The sequence below is a fragment of the Apteryx mantelli genome, chromosome 2, assembly GCF_036417845.1.
Source record: "Apteryx mantelli isolate bAptMan1 chromosome 2, bAptMan1.hap1, whole genome shotgun sequence".
Classification (NCBI taxonomy): Eukaryota; Metazoa; Chordata; class Aves; order Apterygiformes; family Apterygidae; genus Apteryx; species Apteryx mantelli.
Window position 1 is genome coordinate 158,001,842 of NC_089979.1, and position 25,428 is coordinate 158,027,269.

General features: G+C 44.6%; 1 protein-coding gene across 1 annotated transcript in view; it reads left to right on the top strand.

Moving 5' to 3' along the window:
* ADARB2 (adenosine deaminase RNA specific B2 (inactive)) overlaps nucleotides 1-15,075 on the top strand; it is a 324,958-nt gene extending 309,883 nt beyond the window's left edge. The window contains exons 8-10 of the mRNA XM_013952567.2: nucleotides 3,185-3,366; nucleotides 11,316-11,494; nucleotides 14,899-15,075. Coding sequence (XP_013808021.2) covers nucleotides 3,185-3,366; nucleotides 11,316-11,494; nucleotides 14,899-15,075 — 538 coding nt within the window. The remainder of the gene's footprint in view (nucleotides 1-3,184; nucleotides 3,367-11,315; nucleotides 11,495-14,898) is intronic.
* The last annotated feature ends 10,353 nt before the right edge of the window (nucleotides 15,076-25,428 follow it).

The window sequence follows — 25,428 nt, forward strand, 5'->3', positions numbered from 1 at the left end:
AACAGTGCAGTAATATCTGCTGTTTGAACAAAATGAAGGGTATTCTTTCCTTCCATTTAAAGCACCAAAAGCTCCTGTATTTGCGGAATGAGGGGAGACATTTGGTTTTATTGATCCTGCTGGCTGAAGATGATTTGGATTTTTTTGAAAAGATCTGTGACTAAGGGAGCAGTGGGTTGATTTTCTCTTTATTGGAAGGGTTATTAAGAAGTGCACGGCATATAAGTTATTAGAGAGATGCTTGCCCTTGAAAACAGCCCTTGCACAATTAGGAAAAATCCAGAATGATCCAGCATATTTCTTCATAGTGAGAAAAGTCACTTTGATATATTGAGGGCCCAAAATGTAACACTGCATTTGCTCTGAATAATAATTGTATTTTGAAAAGCTACATTTGAAGCGAGCACTTTTTTACAGATGGGAACACAGCTACTTTCATGCACCTAAATTAGGCGACAGAGAAATAGCTCCTTCAGAAATGAACGCTCTTATTGATAGTTTTGCTGTTGCTGCGAGCGATATCATTCCCTATCATCCACCTATAAATAATCCCATAGGTGCTTAATTATCAAAGGGCTGAGCTGGTGGTTACAGCCAAGTGCATTATCCATGTGGGTGAGTCAAGGGATAAAAAGTAGACAGGATAAAAGACCTTCCCCCAAATAATTGTCAATTAAATCTATTGTTTACACAAAATAATGAAGTGGCAGCCCTCTAGAGTAGGTCTCTTTATCCACAGAGCAAAGGCAGAATGAGTAAGACGGTGGGAATTTCCCCCATCTGTGATTTCCAAATCTAACTCCATTGACATCTGAATCCCTTTTTACACTAGGATGAACAAGTTCAGAATTAGGCAGAGAAATATCGTTAAAGGAGAAGCAGGTTTCTTGCAAAGAATTTAAATAAAATAATCATTATTACTTCATAATTTATGATCTGAACACAATCCCTATTTTTGTAAATAAAGCTCAGATGATTTCTTATGTGCGCATATTGCTAAAATTTCAGTACTATTGAACATATGTTTTTTTTTGTTTATCTGATTTTTTTATTTCCTTTCAATCAAATATACAACTTTTTTTTTTTAAGGAAATGTGAAATGTTGAAAACAACACTGAGATCTTACAAGTTTCCACCTGGACAAAGATATCATTCTCTAATTTTTTTACTCAGCTTAGAAGCTCATCTGAAGCATAGTGCTGTTCGCTGAACTCATCTCTATTTCTTAAGCTTGGATTATTAATTTTGCATCCTGATAAGATATTTATGCAAAGAGGCAGCTAGTTCTTTCCTTTAAAAGTGATATTATTTGCAGGGATGACCACACTTTTTTTCCCCAAATGAAGTTATGCAAATCTGATCAACTAAAGTAAATGTTTCATAAAACCAATGACTGTTTAAATTGTGGGACTAAATTGTTTGTATATAAATATTACCTTTTATATTCCATTTGAGTTTTATGTAGATGAACACATTACTTTAATGACCTGCATTTACAGAGGGAGACAGGGAGAGCCTGACTCTGAAATCCTCAGCAGCCAGATGGCTGCCTTTTCTTGCATGAGATTAAAAGATGTTTCTCATTCACAGCCCTGCTTCGGAGGCAAATTAATATAGCCAGCTAAATTGCTTGTGTTTTTGGAATAAAATTTAAAGAGAACTTTTTAAAGCAATTGGTGTCACAGGTTCCTAGAGCAGATTGCTCTCCAGGTACAGCATGCTGGTTTTAAACATTCAGTAATTAATGGAAAGTATTCCGTGTTAATTGACTGCTTCAGGAAAGGGAAATATAATGACTCCTTATTAATCATGAAAAGAGACATACAGCACGGAGGCACTGCAATAATTGCGCTAACGGTTGAGAAATGTTAATTAATGAAAAGAACAATGATGTAAGAAATTAGCTACATAATGCTTGCTGCTGGTGGAGACTGTGCTTTAAACACATTATTTAGCATGGCAGCCACTGGATGGTGCCTTAAATAGCAGGCACCTCTTACCCTCTTCTTCAGTCAGCTACAGAGACCCAAATGTTGCCAGTGTTTTGTTTTTTAATGAGCCAAGATATGCTCTGCAAAATTACATTTTTCCAAAGAGTTTTCAGTTTGAACTCCTGACCTCAAAACTATTCAAACAGATTGACAGTGTTCAACTTATATAAAAATATTATTCAAATATAAGAGAGCATGTGAGCATTTGTTTGGTGGAGAACAACTTTTTGTTAGATGGGCTGAGCTAGATAGGTTTGCTAGAGAAGATAGCTTAGAACCAGCATTCAGTCATATTTGTGCCTAGCTTTATGTAAAAATTCATAGGATATTAAAAATGCAGAACAGTTCTGGCAACTAATCCAAGAGAAGTAGTAAGCAGCCCACAATCGTTAATGGATTGAAGGCCCCAAAGGTTTTCACCATCACTCTGTCGAACCTTTGAGACAACAAGGTGAGACATATTCATCAGTCTGAACACTTTCAAGTGGGCCAAATTATTTGTTACAAATAAATTGCCTAAAAGTGTAGTTCTTTTTTTTTCCCCTCTCTCTTTTCAGGAACAGGATTTGATTTTTATGGATGTCTTCATATTTGCATGGTAGTTTTTGCAAGGAAATGTCAGCCTTTGAGGTTTCTGCAATTATTCACAATTTTTTGGCAGTGTTATTGGTCACCTAAGTCACATGGCATTTTGCCTCTATGACAAGAGGACAGGAGATTTTTAAAATTAGACAAACTTTTATGACAAATAGTAGATAAAAGCAGAATAACAAAAGCCCTCACACTGCAGGTGTCAGAAAAAAAATAAAAATTCTGCTAAAGACTTGTGCTAAATGAACTTTCATCAAACCAAACTGCTTTTACCAAGAATAGCTCTCAATAGGAGGCCTCCATTTACACAAGAGAGGAATAAGTCCCTTAAGTCAGTGGTGTCACAATAATCTAAAACCACTGTATAGGAATCAGGCCTACAGGTGTATAATAAAATAATCTGACAGCACAGTACTTCGTGCACCACAGTGCTAACGCAGCCTTTTGCTGGAATAGCCCAAACAAATCCAAAGCCGGAGGGAGGCTCGGTCAGGACTGATGAAGTGAATCCTGCTGGAAGCGGCTGATGCAGGGACAGGCATGTCTTATGGCCTTTCTTTCCTGCGCCCACGTGTTTTATCGCTCCTGAATTTCTTTTCCAGATGGAATATCCTTGGGCTTCAAGGTGCTCTCCTCAGCTCCTTCATCGAGCCCACGTACTTGCACAGCATCGTTGTGGGAAGCCTCTGTCACACTGGTCACCTTTCCAGGGTAATGACCCATAGGCTAGAAGACATTGGTCAGCTGCCAGCTTCATATCGGCGTAATCAGCTGCTTCTCAGTGGTAAGCACACACCTGCCTGAAAGACAAACGATCCCCTTTCCCATCACTAATTGTACCAGTCTCCAACAGGGAAGTTAGATTCTTGGTACTTGTTTACATCAAGTTTAGTATCTACCTCTAAACTGCATGTTTCTGTCTTTCATTCTCCTTTAGTAATAAAAATCTACAACATCCCCCACAACAGGTTGCAACCAATGTTGGCCCCCAAATAGGGGAATTCCTTTGATGCCAGTGAAGTTCAAGGGAATATTAGTGGGAAGAAATGGGAAGGACTCTTGACTTAGAGAGCAGTAGCCGTAGTGCCTAACTGAGGCACAGCTCTTCTCTTGTGAGTTACTGGAGTGTCAAGGTTCAGGTGTCTGCTTGTCTCCACCACCTTGTTTCTTCTCAGTTAGCACTGAGGGCTTTGCCACACACTCACTCAGTCAACAGTTGGGGCAGTTTAAGAGATTAACATTCAGCAACAACCACTCTTCTAGAGGTTGCCATCACTGCAGGAGGGATGATGGAGTTCAATATCTTTGAACTCCTCAGCTGCAGAGAAAAGACACTTCCTGAAGGCCATCAATTAGTGAAGCATTTCAGCAGTGTAAAAGTCTGTTCCTGTAAAGCATTTATGCACATGCTTAATTTTAACCATGTAGCCAGCATCCCTCAAAGTTGGTTGAAATCTAAAATGAATATGCATATGTAGGTGGTTTCCTGAATGGAGACAGAGTATTAAATGAGGAGTTTTAGGCACCCAGACATGTCTGTTAGAAAAGTGGGCCATACACCTATATTACCACAGGAAAATTAAGGCCTTGAGTGGTTATAAAGGTTGCCAGTGATCAACTGGTAAGATATATACCAGAGACGGTAACTGAACCAAGGTGTGCTGGTTCCCAAAACACAAGTTAATCATTAGCCCATGCCTTTCTATATTCTGAAAAGTAAGAATTTGTAGAATAAAGAAACCAATGAGTTTAAATTCAGTTCCTATTTTATATGCAATGAGCACAAAAAGATGTGAATATCAGCTGACAAGGAAAACTAGTGCTATACTAAGACTGCTCAAAGCAGAAAAAAAGCGTGAGACTAAGCAAAAGATTTGTAAAAAACAGGGAAGAAATTTTCAGTAAATTTTATCTTCTTCAGAAGAGTGCAACATTTACCCAAACCAGCCTGAGACTGTCTGACACCATACCACAATCATCTTTGCCCATTCTCTGTTTGTAAAAAGAAAAGGGCCTTTTTTCTACCCAAAGAATCACAAATGGCTTCTGTGGATATGTGAAACAAGTGCAAATGTGTTGCATTAATGTACTTAACACATTAAAAAATTGCCAAAGTGAATAAGGTTTATTTAATCCACTAAATAATTACTATGTGCACTAGAGAGTGACCAGATCATTTCAGAAGACTTCCAAAGAAAAGATAAAGACCCTAAAGGGATAATGCAAAACAGTGTCCAATAGCCACGGTAATAAGTGTTCTTCACTTACTCCACCACTTTGTCCCAACAATATCTTGCCCTTTTTTGCTTTTATCTCTTTCTGATCAGCCCTTATCAGACAATATTTCAGCATGAAAAACTTGGGTCACCAGGTTCAGGTGTTTACATAGAAGCTTTCTGTGAGTAAAGAATTAAGACTGATGGACAAGTATGAAGAAAAAGGAGATTTTCTTCTCTTACTGCTGCCTTCTCCAAAACAAAAAAATTGACTGTTGTAATAAGAGGCAGGAAGATGGTGGAGAGTTTCTCCTTTGGCACTGTGCTCCTCTTAACGCTCAGCAAGCTCTTATGTTTCTATCTTCCCAGCCTCACTCCATAAGGCAGTCCATTTCCCCTTCGCTCACTTCTTCCCACTCAAGCCATTCCCTTCAAATACATCTGCTATACACCCAGATTTTCTGAAGCACGTCTCTTTTTCTGCCAGAAAGTGCTGTCCCACATGAAACATGAAGATTTTCTGCATGTGCTCAGGATTTCTGGACCTGCAGCTCAGTAGCTTCAAGTAGGCTGCCGGGACCAGGAATACCAGAAATCTCCAGAGTGTGTGTGTGTCTCTGCACAGTAATGCCCAACGAGTCCACCCCATGTGGGTCCCTGTGCACACGCTGGCTGCGGGCAGTGCACAAGCAGCAACGTTGACATGTTAACATCAGTCACGGTGCACCCACCACACTGCACAGGCACCATGCTGTCTTCATGGCAGTCGTAGGCAGAAGCGTACCCTGGAGTCCAACAGCTGCCTCACAGGCCATTTCACAGAGCAGCCACATTTTTTTTCTGCTTAGGCTGAAAAACCTTCTACTTTCCATCCACCAGAGCAAACCTGTCCACCCTGAGCTCTCTCCATGCAGTACTTCCCAGCCCAGCAAGCACACGAATGTGCTCAGCCAGGAGAACCAGCCCCTTGCAGCCTAGCCCCATGCATGCAACCCATCTTCAGTACCCTTACTCAGAGCCCCTGCTCATTCACTAGTTGCTAGCAATCACGTACAGAGCAGATAGGCAAAAGAGAAGGGCTGTTTGTTTATGCCAGAGGCCCTGCCTTCTTGGAAGACTGTGGAGAGGCATTGCTGTCTGCTGAGGCTGCTCCCCATGGTGTGTGCAGCCCTAGCAGTCCCTGGGCACGAGCGTAGGCAGGGGAAGATTTCTGCCCCCGTGTTTCACTAGGTGCACCGCACCATCATTCTATTACAAGCACAGTGTGGTCCCACCAGTCCAGCAGGAAGCAGCTCAGGGGTTTCCAGATATCTTTCAGGCTGCTCTTACTGCTGCCACTTCTTCATCCCAGCCTCTCTCCCTGCCCCAGGTCTTTGGACGTTTCTTTCCCATGCCTCCAACACCTGCTTCCTTAACCCCCCAGCCAGGCAGCAGCCATCTGGCTGCATCCCAGGAAAGTCCCACCATGTGTTTCCTCACAAGGACTGTGAGTGTTAATGACCTTCAGCTCTGCACAGGATCAGACCCTTATTTGATTCTCAGACTCTTGACGGTTGTTCTTCAAGAGGAGTCGCTGAGACAATACGATGTCAGGGATACAGAGATGAGAGGTGACGATGCCTCAGTGGAGTACATCATTACTGTTCACAGAGTCCTTAAGGTTCCTAAGTTGAGAAAGTACTGTTTTTTATCTATTTCATGTTCTTTTTCTTTACTTTTTTTATTTGTCCTTGTGACAAAATTAGTTTGGCTAAGGAAGGAGTGATAGTTTAGCCACCGGGGAAATTCTCAGGTTCTGTGTGGTTTAGCACATACAGTGCATGTATGTTTTACAAGGTGAGTAGGTCAAAAGGCTTATCCTTTTTTGAACAGCTTATCTCCATTTTTAACTCTTCAGTGCAGCCAGCCAAAGAGAAAAGACTGTGCAAGTATCTAATGCAAGTATCTGGGAAACTCAGCACTCCAAACTCCTCCTCCTCTGCCTACCATGATGCACCCTGTCCCTCACACAACTCCCCCTCCTCCTCTTCGTCCCGCACACTCATCATGGGATGGAGGAAGGGACCCACAGCCAGCCAGGAGAATCTCCCCATTTCCCAAACCTGGCTGTTACTTTGGCAATGCACCTCTGCTTACCAGAGGCCTCCAGGTCTCCCACTGGGGCGCTTGACGGCATCCTGTGTGGTTTCTACCTGCCCTATAGCATCATATGACTACCTACTTCACCAGCATACATAAGACCAAAATCACAGCCACTTTCATGGCGTCTCCACAGGGTGCAGGGAAACCCACTTGAACAGAAAACACAGTAAGATATTTAATAAGGGATATAACCACAGTGCAGTTATTGCTATGCTGGCACTGCACAGGAGCCTAATGGCTCATATCTGGCCCCAAGCACATATCTATGTCCATGAGTTGTTGTCAGAGATTTCAAAGAAGTTAAAAATTCATCAAAGGGGCCCTGGTGTCACTTTAAATATCTGCTTGTTTCCTAGCTGGCTTCTTCCTTCTCTGAGACTTTTGCTTGGAAAACTTCCTCTTTGCTTTCCGTTCTGTTTGTGGGTTTTCTTTGAGCGAGGAGAAGCAGTGGGAGGAATCTGCCTCCCTCCGTCTACGTTGTTTTCATCTCTCAAGCCATTATTTGTAATCTTCCCTCCCCCACACATCCGAGGGAGCCAGTCCTGCAGCCCCGACTAAAACTTAAGTTGCTGAGGTTTGCGCTGCTTTTCTCTTACCTGGAAAACTCTGCCGACAGCATGTTCGGTGACTGACGAAATGGGCACCCAGCAAAAGCCACGCAGAATTCGTTAAAGCCCAAACCACAGTAACCTCGACCAGGCAACCCCACCTTCCAGATTCCTCCCGGGGATCAAACGAGCGAGGGATTTTAAATTGCAGGCGTCCGTCCGATACAAGGATGCCAATTATTTCTGTTACCTCGTCAATGCAGTGCACGTGTTTCAACGGAGAGGAGAGTCACAGTGTGGGATGAGAGATCCTGAGATAACTCCTTGGCCCCACAGAAAAATGGTCAGTGAGATTTTCCACTCACACCAGTCTCAGACAGATGAAAATCCATTCTTTCACTGGGATTACGCTTGGGTGGGTTTTTTAGAAGAGAGAAAAGCCCTATGTCATTTTTATTTCCTTTTCTCTTAAGACCAAAGCTATTCTGAAGGGTATCCTAAAGAGGCACAAGGTTTTGCTAGGAGAAGGGGGAGAATGGGGACAGGTTTTGGTTTATATCCCAGAATACTCAAATTTATATCATTTATACAAAGACTTTTTTTTTTCCTTTCAGTTTCTACAGTCTCTTATTGTTTACTTTATTATGTCATTTTCAAGCAGGATATTTCACATAAAGGAGAGAAAATTATCTTGATTATTTGGGAGTTACCTTTTAAATAAAGTCAGAACAATTATCCTTCAGGAGAAAAATATTTTAAAAATGATTAAAAAGAATCAAAAACCATAATAATCAGAGAATATATCCAGGCTCACCCTCCCATTTGATTGTCACAAGTCTCACAGTGTGTTCTTTTAAGCATCTGCCCTTGCATTCAGAAAAATGATGTGAAAATACCTTCTATTTATGTAAATATGTATATTTATATATGATAGCTGAGAAAAGAAAGCATGAAAGCCTAACCTGCACAGACATTGGGGCAAGTTTGCGGGTCTTGCCAACGTCCTCTGTAAGCATCTGCCTCAGGCAGCAGGCCAGCCCGTGGGACCGGGGAAGGGGCTCATCGTCCCCCTAGGAAGGCGCCAGGGCTCATGAACGGGTGCAGTTTCTCTCTTGCCCCTCTCTCGATGCTACTGTGATACCCTGAGAGAGAGAGAGAGAGAGAGAGAGAGCGCAAGCTTCTCTCTGGAAAAAGCCAGCAGAGAGGTTTTTCTAGTTTCCAGATCAAATCTCTGGTTTCTCCCCCTTCTCTTGCATCTCCTGCATGCCGTGGGAGGGGAGAGGACACTCTCTCCTGGTTCCCAGACTGAATCACTGGTAGCAGCAGACTATCATTTATTAATTAAATAACCCTGCAGGACTTCTCTCCCTCAGTCAGCGCAGACGATCATCCCAGGGGACAGCGTGACGCAAGTGCGGCCGCTCTGGCAGCAGGCAAGGGTGGCCCATGTGCCACGCGGACATGCCCCTGCCTTGCCCCGGTTGTCCCTTCACCCAGCCCCTGCACGGCTTGCACACGGATGTGAGCTGCTCGCTGCCACAAGGATCGCCCGGGTGCACTGCAGTGCCTTTCCTTGGAATGGTTAATGGTCATCTACATGCGCGAAGGTCCTGTCAGTTCAATTCCCATTTCTTCTTTTCCCCTGGTCAGTGTATTTGCAGCATTTTTATTGATTTAATGACCTATGGCATCTTTGCAAGGCAGGAATTATCTGAGTGCTGTATTTTTTGGCACTCAGCCTTTTAAGCTTTTGGGTGCTTGACAGAGATTGGTGCATAGTGTCAAACAGCAGATTCTGATCTGTTTGCATCTTGTTCAGTATAGAGGTATTTGAATAGCACCAGAGAGCTATCTGATTTTCAAGCTTTCAGTTTCTGTTCTGTTGCCTAGGTGAGCTGGAGTTTAGATGCAGACTGATCTGTTATCTCAGAAAAAAAGAATTGAAAGAGGTGTTAATATGACATGAATGTGTTTACAAATCCTGGGTGAGGTTATGACTTAACCATAATTCTGCTCTACACACTGTAGTGAGTTCTCTTGCATTGACCGAGACCACTTCTCTGGTGCAAGCTTTGCCAAAACTACAAAGTGTTTCGTCGTCATATTATTTTTTTCCTTTAATGGCCACTTTTCTCTCTCTGTGGGTGCTCAGTCTCACTTCCCCATGGTTCTCATGCCTGCCTCTCAGTGCAGAGCAGACCATGCTGGGAGTTGTCTGCAGCAGAAAGAGAGCATCCTTCTCCCACGTTAATTCCCATGCTCCAGCGCATCCCCACAAGGCCATCTTCTCCTGAAGACGAGGTGCTGCACAGCCCTTCACCTTTCCCATGATCTCACCCGGCTCGCTCTGTTGCAATCCACCAAGGAACAATAAAAGCGGTTCGCCATCAAGCTGTGAAAGCAATGAGATGTTATCTGGAGCTCAGCTCTAGCCAGGGACTCACGGCAGGACGGGCTAATAGTCTGCCTGGGCTGCCATTTGGAAACAGAGTCAATCCTGGCCTCCGCTCTGCAACTGGCCGGCTCTGCCAGGCAGCTCCTGCCCAGCAGGGCAGTCCCAAGCTGCCAGTTCACCAGGGTGGTGCCTCTTTTTGTCCAGGTTTCGGGGCTAGTGGCATGCATAGTAAATTAGTAGAGAGGGAATCAACAGCTGGATCCAGACACGTCATCAAATGCCCACATTTTCTGAAATATTCAGACTGCTTCAGGTTACCCTGTCTTTTCCAGGTTGGGAAGCTCCAAATGTTGGTTCTCTGCTCCCAAAAGCACTAATGCCCACTCTGGCATTCATCCCGTGCTGGAAAACAAACTAGCCGTTTTCTTTGTTACTCTTACTTCCTTGCAAAGACTCATCTTTCCCTGGTTCCAGGTGCAAGAGGAAGGAAAGAAAGGGGAATCACAGAAAGGTGGAACTCTGCTAAACAGTTGTAGTTAAGAAGGGATAGGAATTTACCTGATCGTACATCTCACTCAGGTACACATCTACATCTGACCTTGCAGCCCTGACCTCCCTTCAGAGTCAAGGGAGATCTGGACCATGTAGGCAGTGGACTCCAGGGCAAGATTCAGACATCTAAAACTGGCCAAGTGAATGACATGAAGGGAACCCCAGGTGACTGAAGATGTCATCACTGTAGCTGTCTAAAGTAAGATGCATCCCACTCCATCTTATTCATCTCCGAAACATCGCCTTCAGGACACTAACTAGCTCTTTAAGAGGTTGATATATCCATTTAGGGTAGGAATCTGGCAGGTAGACACAAGGTGGGGAGCAGGAGTTTTCTGTTTAGGCCTCTGATATGTGCAAGTCCTTTATTAACTTAGATCTCAAAATCTGTTTTTGGTGATGCATGTTTTGTAATTTCTTATCCCCCATTTACACTACCTAAGATCCAATTCCCATTGCAGTGAAGGCCCCAGCAGTTAATATCAGATAAATACACAGGGCCAGAGAAAGCTCACCATGAGGAACTCATGGCAAAAGCAGTTTGCTGCTTAGGTCCTTTTAAAGATAAGTTATCACATTAAAGCCTTTCCAAAAGATTTCACTCGGCAACTGTAACACTGCTGTCAATACCATGCAATACAATTTAATGGCTTTCTTTAGGCTAACAAAAGGTTCGCCTGCCAAGTGGAAAAAGATCTATAGGAATAGCTAAATTATGCCACTGAAAGGTGCTCAAACCAGTGGTGACATTGGCATCTGCAGTGCGCAGCAACGGTGCGTTCACCCAGAGGTATTTCATGTGCACGGAGACCTGCCGCGCTTTCGCTGCCTCTGAAAGTTGAGAGGGCTAGAAATTATGGGTCGCCTTCTCTCCTGACAGGGGTTAGTCACACCGAGGCTCGGCAGCCTGGAAAATCGCCTGGCTTCAGCACGAACTGGATCGCGGGGACCGCCGACCTGGAGGTGATCAACGCCACGACGGGCAAGCAGAACTGCGGGAGTCCCTCGCGGCTCTGCAAGCGCATGCTTTTTGCTCAGTGGGCAAAGCTTTACGGGAAGGTAGGCCTGGCGCAATGACAGACACTGTCTCCAGTCCCAAGGTGGGCTAATCCTTACCCAGGGACCGAGCCTTTTTTGACAATTTCCTGATGAAAGTGCCAAGTCCAGAGGTTTCCTGCATTCCCCCGGTGAAGACCAGGAGCAGGTGGAGGTTATTGGGTGCCGCGTGCCTGTGGGAGGTCAGCGCCGTAGCTGAGAGCACAGAGAAATCTAGCAGCAGAAATTCGTGCAGGTTTGAGGGGGAAATGGGCATTCTGGATATTCTTGCCAATTGGGGCCATTTTCAGACTGGCAATGAAATGCCATATAACCACAGTGGGGGATTTTTCCATGTGTCTCATTCCAAGTATCTGTTAGTTTCTGAGGGGAGTATCCAAATTGTCAGATCTTCGGGGTGTGAGGGTCATATTCGTCATTGCCTTTGAGGCACCTACCTCACTTCATTGCCTATACAGAGCTTTAGACTCCTAACTTAAAACTGCTCTGAATCTCTATGGAGTTAGCCAACTGAAGCAGATGCTGTGGATTGCCCCTTCCCCTCCTCTTCCCCGCTTCCCCGGCTGTGTCGTGTAATACTGATAAATCCATATAATGATAGAGCCGCTCTTCCCAAGGTAAGTTGCCAGGCGCTCTCACATTTCATGACACTCAGCAGTGGTACAATTTAATGGCATTAAAACTACAGGCTGTGCTTAATTAAAACAGTCAACATCCCTTGAGAGCCAGCCCAGCTGTCTCTAGGGAAAATGGCTATCAACTTCCCTTATTTGAAATGGCACCAAAGTCAATATACCCTCTTCACTGTTCACTCTTAACTTTATTCTTCCCACAGACAGGAGACAGTGGCAGGACGGATGGATGGCCAAAAACTACAAGGTGGAGCCTAGGGATGTAGGAAATGTAGGAAGAAACTTGGTGTGGAACAAGGAAACGAAAGTAAAAGGGTATGGGACAAGAAAGGAGAGCGAGAGGGAGTGGGAGTGGGAAGCAGTAGGCAGCCAACTCCTGCCAGGGGCTAGGTGAAAGCATGGGAAACCTTCCTCCGACTAACGAGCATGGAGCCAAGGAGATGGGGGTGTGAAACAGAAATGGGTCTAATGCAATAAGAATGGCTGCTTTCTGCATTCAGGCTCCAAAAACAGAAGACAGGGAAAGTGTATTTTCCAAAATGTTGACTCAGTGCTGCGATTTAAATGAATGGGATTTGGCAATCTAGCGGCTGGCAGATGGTCTCAGGCATTTTCCTCTCCTTATTCCCGATTCTGGAGTCACCTCTGAGGAAGTGCTAGGGGAGAGAAGGACACAAATAACGAGGTGGCGAGCCAGACTCCACCACTTCCACAAGAAGCAAAAGGGAACATGTGAAGTGCCTCTCCAGCCTGCCTACTTTCACGGCTATAATATTATTTTGCTATAAGGAGGCCTGTCAAGAAATGTGCCCCAGTGTGTGTAGGATGGGAGAACAGGAGGACAATAAGCAAAGTTTTTATTTAGTACCAAAATCCTTATTCCTTTGGGGAAATGAGTGAAAAAGAACAAGGCAGAGTGATGCCAGGAAAGTCTGCAGCCACTTCCAGTGGGGAAGGCAAAGTCATTCGGGAAGGCAAAGGACAGATGGGGAGGGGCAGGTGTGAGGACAAGGCAACTGCGTTTAGGACAAGTCGGCCTGAGGAACGTGGCAATGCAAGGCAGGAGAGAGCCCCAAGGGGTGGTTCTGCTCTGCCAGAGACCTAAGTGAAGGAGGGTTCATCCATCCCCATCAGGGGCACGATTCAGCCTAACGGGGACCCTAACAGGAGCAGAAGTGACTAGCCTAGGCTTCATGCCTTGGTGTCCATCACAGTTTGGTGGCGTAGGTCCCAATCGCTGTTTGTTGTATGGCAGCTGGCACTGGCAGGGGAGCGAGAAGCACTCCTGCTGGGACCCAAACTGGAGGGATCCTCAAGGGAACAAATCCTGGGGCAAACTGGGCACTGGGGCAGAGCCCGCAGGGAAGCACAGGGCTGCGGCAAGGACAGCCAAACTGCGCCTAGCTCACACCGGAGATGGGAGCTAAGGCAGTGCAGGATGGGGTAAGCCTGCTGCTGAGCAGGGCACTTTGCCTTTGACAAGACAAAGTGTTCAGTAATGCCACCGGGAGACACTGCAGGATGAATTGCCAGATATTTGGGAAGGGTCTCCTTCCCTGGGGAATGAGCAGGCAGCTGGAGGGGAGCAGCCACTGGACATGTTAGCTGGTGACCCACTTACACCTGGGCTGGCAATGTCTCCCTCCCTTTTCTGGCTAAGGCTAATGCATCCCTGAGAGCCAATCTGTGGTGTATGCCCAGACAGCTCCACGCAAACCAGACCAGCTTGTTTCAGGTTGCAAGATAGCCGCTTCTCCGTAATCCATCTTTCAGTGTCTTTCCTTTTTAGAGAAGAGGAAAATAGCGTTGTTTACTCACAAAGACTGTGTTTTGAGGCTGTTTTTTCCTGTAGGGTGCTATTTCCCTGACTTGTAAGTGTTGGACTTTCACCTGTCTGCTTGCTATAAGGCATTTTCCAGACTTTGATTTCTTTCATATAATGTCAAAGCCTCGCTGCTGGTTTGACTGTGTTAAGACTTTGGCAGGTCAGAGAAGGTCATTTATTTAGTCCCTCTGCAAAACAAAAGGTGCTTCCTTGTGTATGTGTGCTCCGGGTGATTACCGGGCTGCAGACATGTGTCTTTGTCTCCCAAGACAGCTCCTGGCGGGCGTTTCAGGGTCCCTTCAGAGCTCTCTGCTTTATTGCACCAGCCGTGTTCCCTCCCGGCACGGTGGCTCCCGGGCTCCCGGGGCCCGCACGGATCCTGACGCTGGAGCTCTGCCTGATCCAGCACAGGTTCTGCAGCATTTCCGATGATAACAGATTTGGGAGGGAAAAGGGGAGGAGACCCTCTTCCTTTTGTCTCTTAGCATTTACTTTGACTGTCTGAAACACTGAGCAGCCCAGCTTCCCTGACTAAATTAAACACATTCTTTTAAGATTCCCAGAAAGGATTTTTCCTTTTTTTTTTTTCCCTAAAAACCACCTTAACTGAAAAGTCGATTTTTGCTTTTGTAAAGCACACCGTGATTTGCCATTGACCCTTGCTACTGCTTATGCCCACTTCAAGGCAAGGCTGTTTACCTCCTTCCTCCTTGCTTTCCTTCCACAATTTGCAAAACTGAAACAATGTCACAGGCATTCATTGCTTTGCGGGCTTTTTTTGTTAAACCAAAAGCAAACACACAAAGCACAGTGATCGTTTGCTTGTTGCTTATGAAATGTAGACAGGAAGATTATACGGCTACTGAAGCCTCCTGTTTCTTTTGGCTTGTTGGTTGATTTTTTATTATTATTTTATTTTTTTCCCCCCTTCCTTGATTTTTGTTCTGCAGCTGAGCACACGAATACCAAGCCATGGAGACATGCCACCAGTGTACAGCGAGGCAAAGCTGGTGGCTCAGACGTACCAGTCTGTCAAGCAGCAGCTGTTTAAAGCATTTCAGAAAGCAGGTCTGGGCACCTGGGTGAAGAAACCCCCAGAGCAAGATCAGTTTCTGCTAACTGTATAAATCACTTGACACCTTTGCTACATGACCGGATCGAATCAGCTGGCGAGAAGGCTAGGCAGCACATGTGAGCCGAGGGAACCGAAGCAGTTCAATATGTAATAGCAACTTCCATGGGAATATTTTCTTTTAATTCTGTACTGGAAATACATAAATATAAATGTGTCTGATTAATGCACTGAACTTGACTTTAGGAAACTGCTTTTCATGACCCCTTCCCAAGAACGTACCTGCCCAAATTATAACACCACTCCCAGCAAAGGTTCTGCTTTTCGCTGCTTATTGCAACTGGTATTGCGGTTAATACAAGCAGCATCTTGATTTCAGATGCTGGCAGGCCACCTGTCTGTTTAAAAACAAACACAGTTTGTTTTCCCTCACACAGTCAGTGCAAGAATCATCACTGAATAATGGAAAATAGTAAGCAAACATTGCAGCACCCCAGGCACATGGCATGACAGCAGGTCACAGAGCATCCATAATCATCCACAAAAAGATGTCTATCCTCTATGCAAAAATCATCCTCTTATCTGCCTAAATTTGTAAGGGAGAATTTGGGCCTCAAAGATATGCAGCGTTTTCAAACTCCATTTTTCCACTTTTGGATCTGAGCACAATGCTGGGCATCAGGAGTCCCTTGGTTTTTACACTTACCCCTCTGACACCTTGCTTCCCACCAAATCTTCAGTTATGGCCATGAGTTTTGCATGCTGCAGCCTTTAATTATCCAGGCCCGATTTGTAACCATAACCCTTAGCCACCAGCCAGGCACGGGGCTGCCCAGGCCTCCCTTGGACATGGCTGCGGAGGCAGGTGCCCTTCACAGGGCAGCTCGAGCCCGAGTGCCTGCAGCAGTGCGCACCTCCGCCCGGCTGGAGATGAAGGCTGGAGTTTCAGGTAGCTGCCCAAAATCAGACAGGCTGCAGCTGGGACCCAGAGCCTTGTATTTCAATGCTCACGAGGATCCATGGTTTTAGATTAAGCTGATACAAATTCAGGATGCTCAGCAGATCTGAAAACTCAGTGGGTTGGGCAGCTACAGCTAAGACATCCCAAACCAGAGGGCACATCTGATGCTCGGCTCTTTCGTGCCTCAGTTTCTCCATCTGTCAAATGGGGATAATCCTACTTACCTGCTTCACATCTAAGGAACATGTCAGGAATAGAGTGCTCTGGTCATAAACAACCGTGTAAGCCAGACCCTGTCACTCTTACTGCGAATTTTACCTCTGCACATTGCCCCCAGGACATAATTGCAACAGATGGCACCACGGTCTTGGGTAAGATTTTACTCAGTATAAGAGTTTTCAGATTCTAGCTCTGTATAAATGCTAAGTAATACTATTATTCATATCCAGCTGCATTCTGAAAGCAGGTAGGGTTTTTCGGTTAGAAGAAGAGTAATGCCTAACGGTTAAACATCTTCTTCATAACTATGACTTCGAACAATCTCAAACTTTGTCAGAATGCAGAAAATAATACAGTCATAGGAGAGCAAAGCTTTCACAGTCCAACTGCAGAACCAACCTTCAAACACTCTGTATATTTCTTTTGGGTTTTGGTTTTTTAAATGACAGGATTTGCGGGTATATAACTACTGTTTTCTTTTTATTCCTGTGATTCTCTTTAAATCTGTATATAACATGCTGCTACTGATTTGTGATAATTGTCTTGGTATTTTCTCAGAACTGTCAAGCTGAGTTACTTTTCAAACAACACAAGGCTCATATTTTTCCATGTAATTTCCTTTACACGGGAAACTGTTCCTATCAATAAAGATAGATGCTCTTTGTATAGGGTTTATCATGTTTGGAGAGCCATATACAGTAAATACATTGTTTATTGATGCCCACAGTAGAATAGCAACAGTATTTTGATGAGATTTTATTTTTAGATTATAAACTACAAGATGTATCTATAGTGTCTTGTATAAAAACAATTGTGATAAACTAGAATTTTTAAATTAGATAAAACAAAGCTCTCCCCTTCCAGAAACCTTTTCAACGAAATAATACATTCCATATTAACTACCAAAAATATATAAAAAAAAATCCTTAGAGTAGAAATAGTAAAAAAAACAAGAACCTGAGGTGTTTGAATAATGCAAGGATTTTGTGGTAACCACTTTGTCCATATGACCTCTTCTGAGTAACAGTCAGAGTATCTTCAGCACTTTCTAGAGCTTCTCATTACCCTCACACAGCCCCTTCCCTTAAAACCCTGGTGACACTGGTGCATGGTGGGGGCCATGCAGGGCCCCGTGGGGCTGCGGTGGGCACCGGGCCAGGGGCAGCGGGGACGCTGCATGAAGATGTGTGCCACAGGGCGCCAGAGGGGTTTAGGAGGGCATATGGCCCGCTGATGCCATCTCTGTGTCCCAAAGGGCTTGGGGAAAAACGTGGCCCCCGAGAGAAAAGCCTGAGCAGAAAGCAGTCCAGGGTGGTGCACCTCCTGCCCAGCCCGTCTTCGGGGCCATCTGTGAGACCTGTAAACCCTGGTGATGACCACCTTGTGGGAATGGAGGGACTGGGACGCCAGAAGGAGGCAGAAGCCAGGTCTTCTGCCTTCCCTCCCTAAACTAGTCTTTATCTAGCACATGAGACCTCCAGGCTCCTTCAGCCTGGCTTGGCTCCAGCTCCACAAACGCGTAACGCTCCCCCAGCCAGTGCTGCAGTGAACGGGACAACAAAAGGCAGCATCTGGTTATTTCTAAGGACAAAAAGAAAAGTGTGGTGGGATTGAATTATCCTTTGTTGCAAGAAATACGTAAATGCAATCCTGGATTCGACTGCCAGAATTAATCTAGCAGCGGGGACCAAACTGGGTCCCTGCTGTCAGTGGGCATCCGATGATCCTGTTGAAGGCTCTGGAGTTGCACCTGTTTGCAGTAGGGTTGAATATGACCTTAGATGTCTACTTTTTCTCACTATGTGCAGCGATAGAGAGTGGTGGGACCATGTCCCAGAAGCACATACAAATAACACTCAGCATTTCCTGAAGCAAAGGAAAACTTACTCATTAGTAATTCTTAAGTGAAGATTATGTACATAACACGCATGAGTGAATGGCAATACTGTACTAATGGATGTACATTTGTAATATTTGTAAAAAAAAGAAACAAAAAAGACAACAAAAGAAAATAAATCTGAATTTACATATGTGAATTTGCTGCTAAGTTCTGTAAATTGCACTTCAGTGATATCTGATAAGTGAATGTTTCTGTTAAGTGAATAAAATACCAAGTAAAATTGTTCTTTCATTGTTTGTTGACCATTTTTCACTGTGGCTTAGAAAGTAATTTATACATGCTCCAAAATGCAAATATGTATTTTTACAGACACCCACTGCAATTCTTTAGACAATTCTCCGTGTTCTCATTCAGTCTGGATTTGATGCATCATAGGAACTCTACACCTGCACTGAGAGGTGAATGTGCCTTTCAGTATGGAAGAAGCTTTACAGGGGCACAGTCTTATTCTGAAAGAGTGAACAGGGTCCATCTCAAACTCAGTCTTTCCAGGTTACTCTCAAAGCCCCTTCTTAATAAAAATTAAATTTGTCTTTGCAAACACACACTGCATGAGACTTGCTACACAAAGCTGCTTAAGAAAACTAAAGTGATCGACAACAGGTATGAAGGCAGTGCATCTCCTTGAAGAAGACATCTGCATTGGTGGGGTGGCCTTGGCTCACTCTTGCTTTAAACTATCAGTATTCAGCTACAGCCAACTGAAGTAACGTTGAGCCTGTCTGACACCACCCACACAACAGTTTAACATGCCTTAGTATATAACCATGACCCTGTGCCATGAGGTGGTTTACCCCAGCCAGTCTTGATAAAGATTGCTGGTGTTACTGCCTCCAAAACCTTTCAGAAGAGCCCACTGTCAAGGTATATACTAACTATATATACTAACAGTGAAAATTGTATAGAAAGAAATTTTCCTGTCCTCCTCCTTGTGACAGATTTGGTTCCAGGATGAAATCAAACCCGATAGCTCTCAGGAAGCCCAGCCAGCTCTGCAGTCCCCACAGCCCTTTGCTCGCTAATATTGAAGAAGTCAGTGCTGGGCCTGCATGTACCAGCCCACAGGCTTCATTTCCCCGGACAGAAGGGCAGGAGCAGGGGCTGTGCATAGCTTCTTTTTTTCAAGCTAAGACTTTGCTGCAATTGCATTTCCTTAGCTCAGCTCTGCATCGTTAGGTATCTGGGTGAGATAAGGAGGAGGGGGGAGAATAGAGCATTTGCAGGATGATGTTTTATGCATAGAAAAAGTCACTCTGAGCTGACCCCATTCTTCTGCCTAAGATGGATTTTTGAACTGGGTAAAAAAATGACTGATTCTTACTAATTATAAGTCTCAAACTGTATTTGCATACATAAATTGTATGGCTATAACTGGATATAGGTAAAATAAACCCCATACTCTATCCCCTCACCACAACCTTAGACACCATGGTTACTTTCTACCAGTAAAAAATGGATATGTCATTTTCCTAAAGAGAAAGGAGAGAAGTTGCACCAGTAGAAAGCCTGTTTGTGCTTCTTCTATCCACGCTCCAGCTGATGAACTTACCATCATTTTGTTGCCAAAAAATTTAAACGCACAAATTCCTAACGTGGAAAAAGCCCTGTGTAGCATAGGTTTCCTCAGCAGAGGTGCTTCAGACAGGGTGTGCAGAGACCAGCACAGAGCTGAGCCAGAGCCAACGCCAGTGTAGGTGCAGGGACTGCACAGCCACAGGGCACAAATCACAGCATTTGCTATGAAGTGCTAATGAGAGTAGGGGGAACCACGCCGGGGTCCCCAGGCGTATTCCTCTCTGCACCCCCAGAAGACCCATACCCAGTGCATCATAGCAGCCTGGGAGACCCAAAACTGTCCACACCTGGGCAGTTTTGCCATGGCTGGGTTCACAGTGGGCAGGCTCCAGCCTGTTTTCTCTTCCAAAAGTAGCTGCTACTGCCCATCCATGGCAGAAACAGTGACACAATTTGGCAGCCGAAAACAACTACGTAGCAGTCATTAGGGTAAATTATATGGATGGATTCTGTGTTTAATCTCATTAAGTTTAAAGGCTAAATACCAGTACTGCATTTAAAACTTTACAGGCATACACCCCACCATCGTCAAGCACAGTTATTTCTTTTCCAACTGTATATTGGAAAAACAACAGCATAAAACATGAACAAGCTGATATGTTGACTAATAGAGGGCTTCAGAGAAGTGCCTGTTTTTCAAATAAATAAGTCCTTCTGCTGCAGTTAAATCTTGATAGCCATGCTTGTGGGTTGAAGAATGAAATAGCAATTTAATAGCTTTTTAAGCCTTTTGATTCATTACCTTTTGTGCCTACTTTGTAGCCCTTAGACCTGATTACTTTGGTGGATTTCAGCTTGACCATGGAGGCACTAGTTTAGCTGGAAATCTGGGTGAAGTCACAGAAAATCCAAGTCTTTTCAAAGGGCAATGATAGTCCATTGGGACCCAAATCACAGTAAATTCACAAAGACCTGTAGGCACTGCATGCATCTACACACACGTAGTTTCTTAGGACTCCAAGGCCTCCTAAATAAATAATGTGGCCTTGAAGAAAGGAGATTAATAATCATTGCCTTTTCAGCAATGAAGTAGTTCTGCTCAAATGCTTCATTCAGCCTGGCTCTTTCCTAGTAATTAAATCCTCCATCAGAGAAGTTTATGTTCTATTTTATCAACTTACTTCACAATATGGAATTACTTCCATTAGACCATTAAAAGCCTTGTTCTGTCCCCAGGGGGAAAAGAGCCTGTTCTTCTTTCTTTGGCCCAGAACAGATACCTTCACAGCAGTGATCACTGAGGAGCCTAAGCCTCTGAAAGACCATGGTGAGCCACTGCTGTCATGAAACGATCCAAGCCAGCATCTTCCTTTGTATCCAAAGTGACCAAAACAACCTTCCTCAAAGGAAAAAAGATATGAAGAACGGCACATATTGTCAGGAGTCAGCAGTCTGCTCTGATAGACTAACTGGTGCCTGCCCCATCCTTCCCTTGGGATCTCAAAGTCAGCACACATCTCCTTACAGATGCGGGAAGTGCGTTTTCCTTCTGCACATGGAGGGCCTTTCTTAATGACTACACACACTCATACACACAACTGCCCCACTCCGCATTTGGGGACACTGTCGTGCTAGAAGCAGGGTTGCATTTGTAAGGTGCCTTTTCCCTTCCCTGGCCCTGCCTTTAAAGTCCCAGTCGCACCAGTGCAAGCCTTCCCCCTCCATGGGCCTCACCTGGGAGGAGCAGGGTACTCACAGCGCCCCATGGATCTCTCAGGACCAGCAGTAGGTTGCACCACTAGCAGCTCACATACAGCAAGGTGCCAAAACCAACCCCTCACACCAAGTGTGCAGACTTAAAGGCAATACCTGATGCACTGTTTGAGCAACTCTGCTCAGTGTTTGCTCCAGCCATCCTATGGAGATGAGTTTTCTCCAAGAGAGAATACCAGTCTTATATATCTTCTAGTCCAGGTCAAGATCCTAGAGGTCAGAAGAGAAGGATGGCCAGAGGGATTATAGGCATCCCTTGTCTCACGCACAGGCATTAGCACAGGCTGCATTTCACATACCCACCCAGGAGATGGTTTATCTGTGGTTCCCTTCCCACCCGACATCACCAGCCTAGCTAAACCCAGTCCTGCCTTCCACAGGCAGGACATGCTCTTTGCAAAAGATCGTTTTTATTTCATTTCATTTAACAAGTAATGCTAAGGCATTTGCTCACTAATCTGTTGTTTAACTCATTAATCTGTAATAAGATACATTTCTACTTTGGTTGTTTTTCTGAAAAAAATTGTTCTTATCCTGGTCTCAGTAGTGAAAGGGAGCATTTTCAGAAGTACAAATGTGGCTTAGGAACCAACATAGGCTCCTAAAAACCTGACCTTCACACGGAGCCGTGGGACTTGGACTCCTAAACCTCACATTTCAATGGGAAGTAAGGCAATATACACAAAGGGACTTGTTAAACTACCTGCCATTGTCAGCACCTAAATCCCACTTTGTTAGGTACCAATCCCCACTCAGCCCCAACATTAAATATCCTCTAGAGCATTGACATCTTCTTCTGGGCATGCCTTGTCTTGGCCGTCCTGGTGTGTGGCCTAGTGCTGATCCCCACTGTACTGTGACCAGTTTGGATTCATGAAGTAGGCTTACACGTCCTACCTGTGCTCCTCTCAAAGCCGTTACAAGACCACGTCCCACCAAAAATAGGAGGGCCCTTTCTCATTGAGTAATTCAACTGATAAACCACTCATGCTGCTGTCTAAAGGACAAGGAGGTATTGCAATCACCAGGAAAAAAAGGATACTCTGAAAGAAAGGTATCGAGAGAATGTGTCTCCTGTTTAAATTATTTTACAGAATATGAAGGAAGTTATATGTTGTTATTATAGTTTAAAAAACACTGTCTTTGAAATAAGACATGATAACATAGTGGGTTTTAGGCTGCTTACCTAGGAAAGGGGAAAACCTGAGTCCCAGTCTATGTTTTATGCTCTGAAGTGAGGAACAGATCAGCAAGTCAAGACGCTGACCCAAACCAAGCTCAGGACAGAGGGACTTCTGGGCAACTAGTTCATAACACATGAAAAAACCTTCCCAGAACAAAATGGCAAAACCCATTTTCACCTTCACTGTTCCATCCACCAAGAAGTTAGATGTCTAGTTTGAATCCATTTTCTAAGCTTTCTGAATAGAGCAAAAATGATTCAATAAGGTGACGCACCCCACTCTACACCAAGTGTCAAAGAGACATGGGAGAAATTGCCCTCTCAGGGTGCCAGCTGCTCCCCACCAACTGGAGAGGGAGGATGGATGCCTATTTTTCAGGTGACTAAGCCTGGAGAGGTGGCTGCAAACCAAAGAGTCCGGAAAGCCACAGGACCTTCTGTTTCTCCATTTTAAAACTCAGTGACTGCTCTTTGTCACAGTGAGCTTGCTTTTGAGTATGAGTTAATACTATCACACTGTGAGAAAAGAATGTTAGAGGAATTTCTTATTTTTTCCTACATATACTATATACTATATATATATATGTATATGAAACAGATTGGTCTGCTTTTAAAGTTAAGCATGAACATCTTCAAATTTTGGAAAGAATGAATGCCAGGCTGAAGTTTTGGTGGCTGACTAAATTAACATGTACTGTACATATTTAAAGGTTTGGTGTGGGAGTTTATTCTTCGCATGACTTTGCTGCCAAATCATGACTTTCCCGTCAAATCATTGACAGGATCACTACTTGCAGGAAGCAGCAGGATTAGGCCAATATTAAATGCATGTTTCAATTTAAGAGCTAAGAAAACTAATTTCATATGAACCTATTTTTTGTGCCAACTTCGGTTCCTAACTCTGATGCATCTGTACTCACTGGAAAACACAAAACCATCCATCACTGCCATCTCAGCCTTTGCATTAGAATTTCCTTATGGTGGCTCAGCACTTCCCAGCTTTTTTTTTTTTTTTTCATATCTGACCCAGTAACTCTTTGACCCTCTAACAAGTGGGAATACGTTGAAGAACCTTTCTCATTATTTGAAACATTTGCTGTACAAGCTCAGCTCACTTTTCTCAGTCTGTGGCTTTCCTAAAATATCCTTTTATCTTCTTTTGGGGTTATTTTCAGAATTACTCAGTCTTCACTTTTGCCACAACACTTCAAGAGAGGTAGGTAGGCAGGGGACAGGTAGGTGGGCAGATTAGCTACTAGTGATCTCTGCGTCAGCCCTTCTTCGCTCAAGAACAGTGACTGGGCTCTATCCCAAAACTGTCAGTGAGATGTACAAGAAAAAATTAATTCTGGCTCACTGTGCTATGGGATTGTCCACCTGAGGTAAAATTCTCTGCCCCCTTAATGCAACCCATTGACTTCAGAGGACTCTGGCAAGTGCGATGGAGCAGAATTCAGTTTATGAAGGGGGTTAGGGAGGGTTAAGGTGACATGAAAAAGGTACATGAAAACACTTCATCCCTTCATCATTCCCTCTTCTTGTGCTTTCGCAGTGTGACTCAACGATTTGCACCACTGAGTGCCAAAGCAGCCTGCTAGTGTCTCTAGACAGGGCTGGCTAAGGATTATCCTGTGAAATGACATTAAACTGGTGAAGCATTTTAATGCTTATAGGATTGGCCAGTGGGTGCCACACTTCACTCCTGCTTCTAATTTCTCTCCCCTTTTGTCACCTTTCCCTCCAGCTCTCACAGAGGAAAAGCTCTGGTTTAGGCAGTGCTCCTCTAGCTAGGAGTGCGAGCAGCTCAGATTTAAGCAGACCTTCTTGCGAAGATCAGAAGGGACAATGTAGTCCAACCTCCTGCATAATGGAGCAGTTCAGGAACGCTGTCCTGGAACTATGTCCATAATGTCATTTTGAGCTGCAGCTCTTTGATTTTGTGGGGTTCCTTTCTTTTTTTTTTTTTTTTACAAGCATGTCCAATTTCTTCTGCCGCTTCTTCCTATCACCTCTTTCTTACTACAGGGAGGTTTACAACAGCTCCCAAGTTGATTTGTCTGATATTATTGTTGTTATTGTTATTACTGTTTGACCAATTTGATGGTCTTTATACCCTCTAAGCTGTCTTTTTTACCTCTAGAGGGGTCCTAAGCCCCATGGGGACAAACTGATCCAGAGATGCTGAGTGTGAAAGTAACTGATGTTCCCCTGTGCTTGTTGCCTTGTGATTCCAGTACCTGGAGGGCCTAGGCTTTGATCCAGCCCTTCATGTCTACTTCCACCTGCCTGTAAAATGGCTGTAAGAACCACCATCAGAGGTGCCATGCGCCTTTAATTAATGACTAACGTATTATTACCACTAATGATAAAATAGACCATGCTTATGAGTCATACTGGTCTTTAATATCTGCATGCCAGAGAAAAGAAAACTGCATTAATTGATATTCATTAAAACAAATTAACAGACCAGAGCCCTTCAGTCCTTAAGATCTTTCTTCCCAGGCACCGGTGGCAGCAGCCTGCGCCAGGGAAGTGGCAGTAGCTGCCCCGGAGAAGCAAACAAACCAACCAGCTGCCTCCAGCCCAGGCGCCGCTGGTGTCCAGATCCGGAGAAGTTCCTGCATTTTCCTGCGACCGTGGCTGCCTCAGGCTGCCTCGCAGCCCGGCACCGCAGCAGCACCGGCGCAGCAGCGGCAGTGGGAATTGGGGCAGGTCCTGCTGCCCGGCGGCCCCTGGGCTCCCGGTGCCCCGGCCCCCTCGCGGCCCAGCCCTGGCCCATGGCATGGTCACCCTCCAAGTGCGGGCACGCCGAGGACACCCAGCACAGCGAGAGGAGGGAACGCATAAATAATACTCT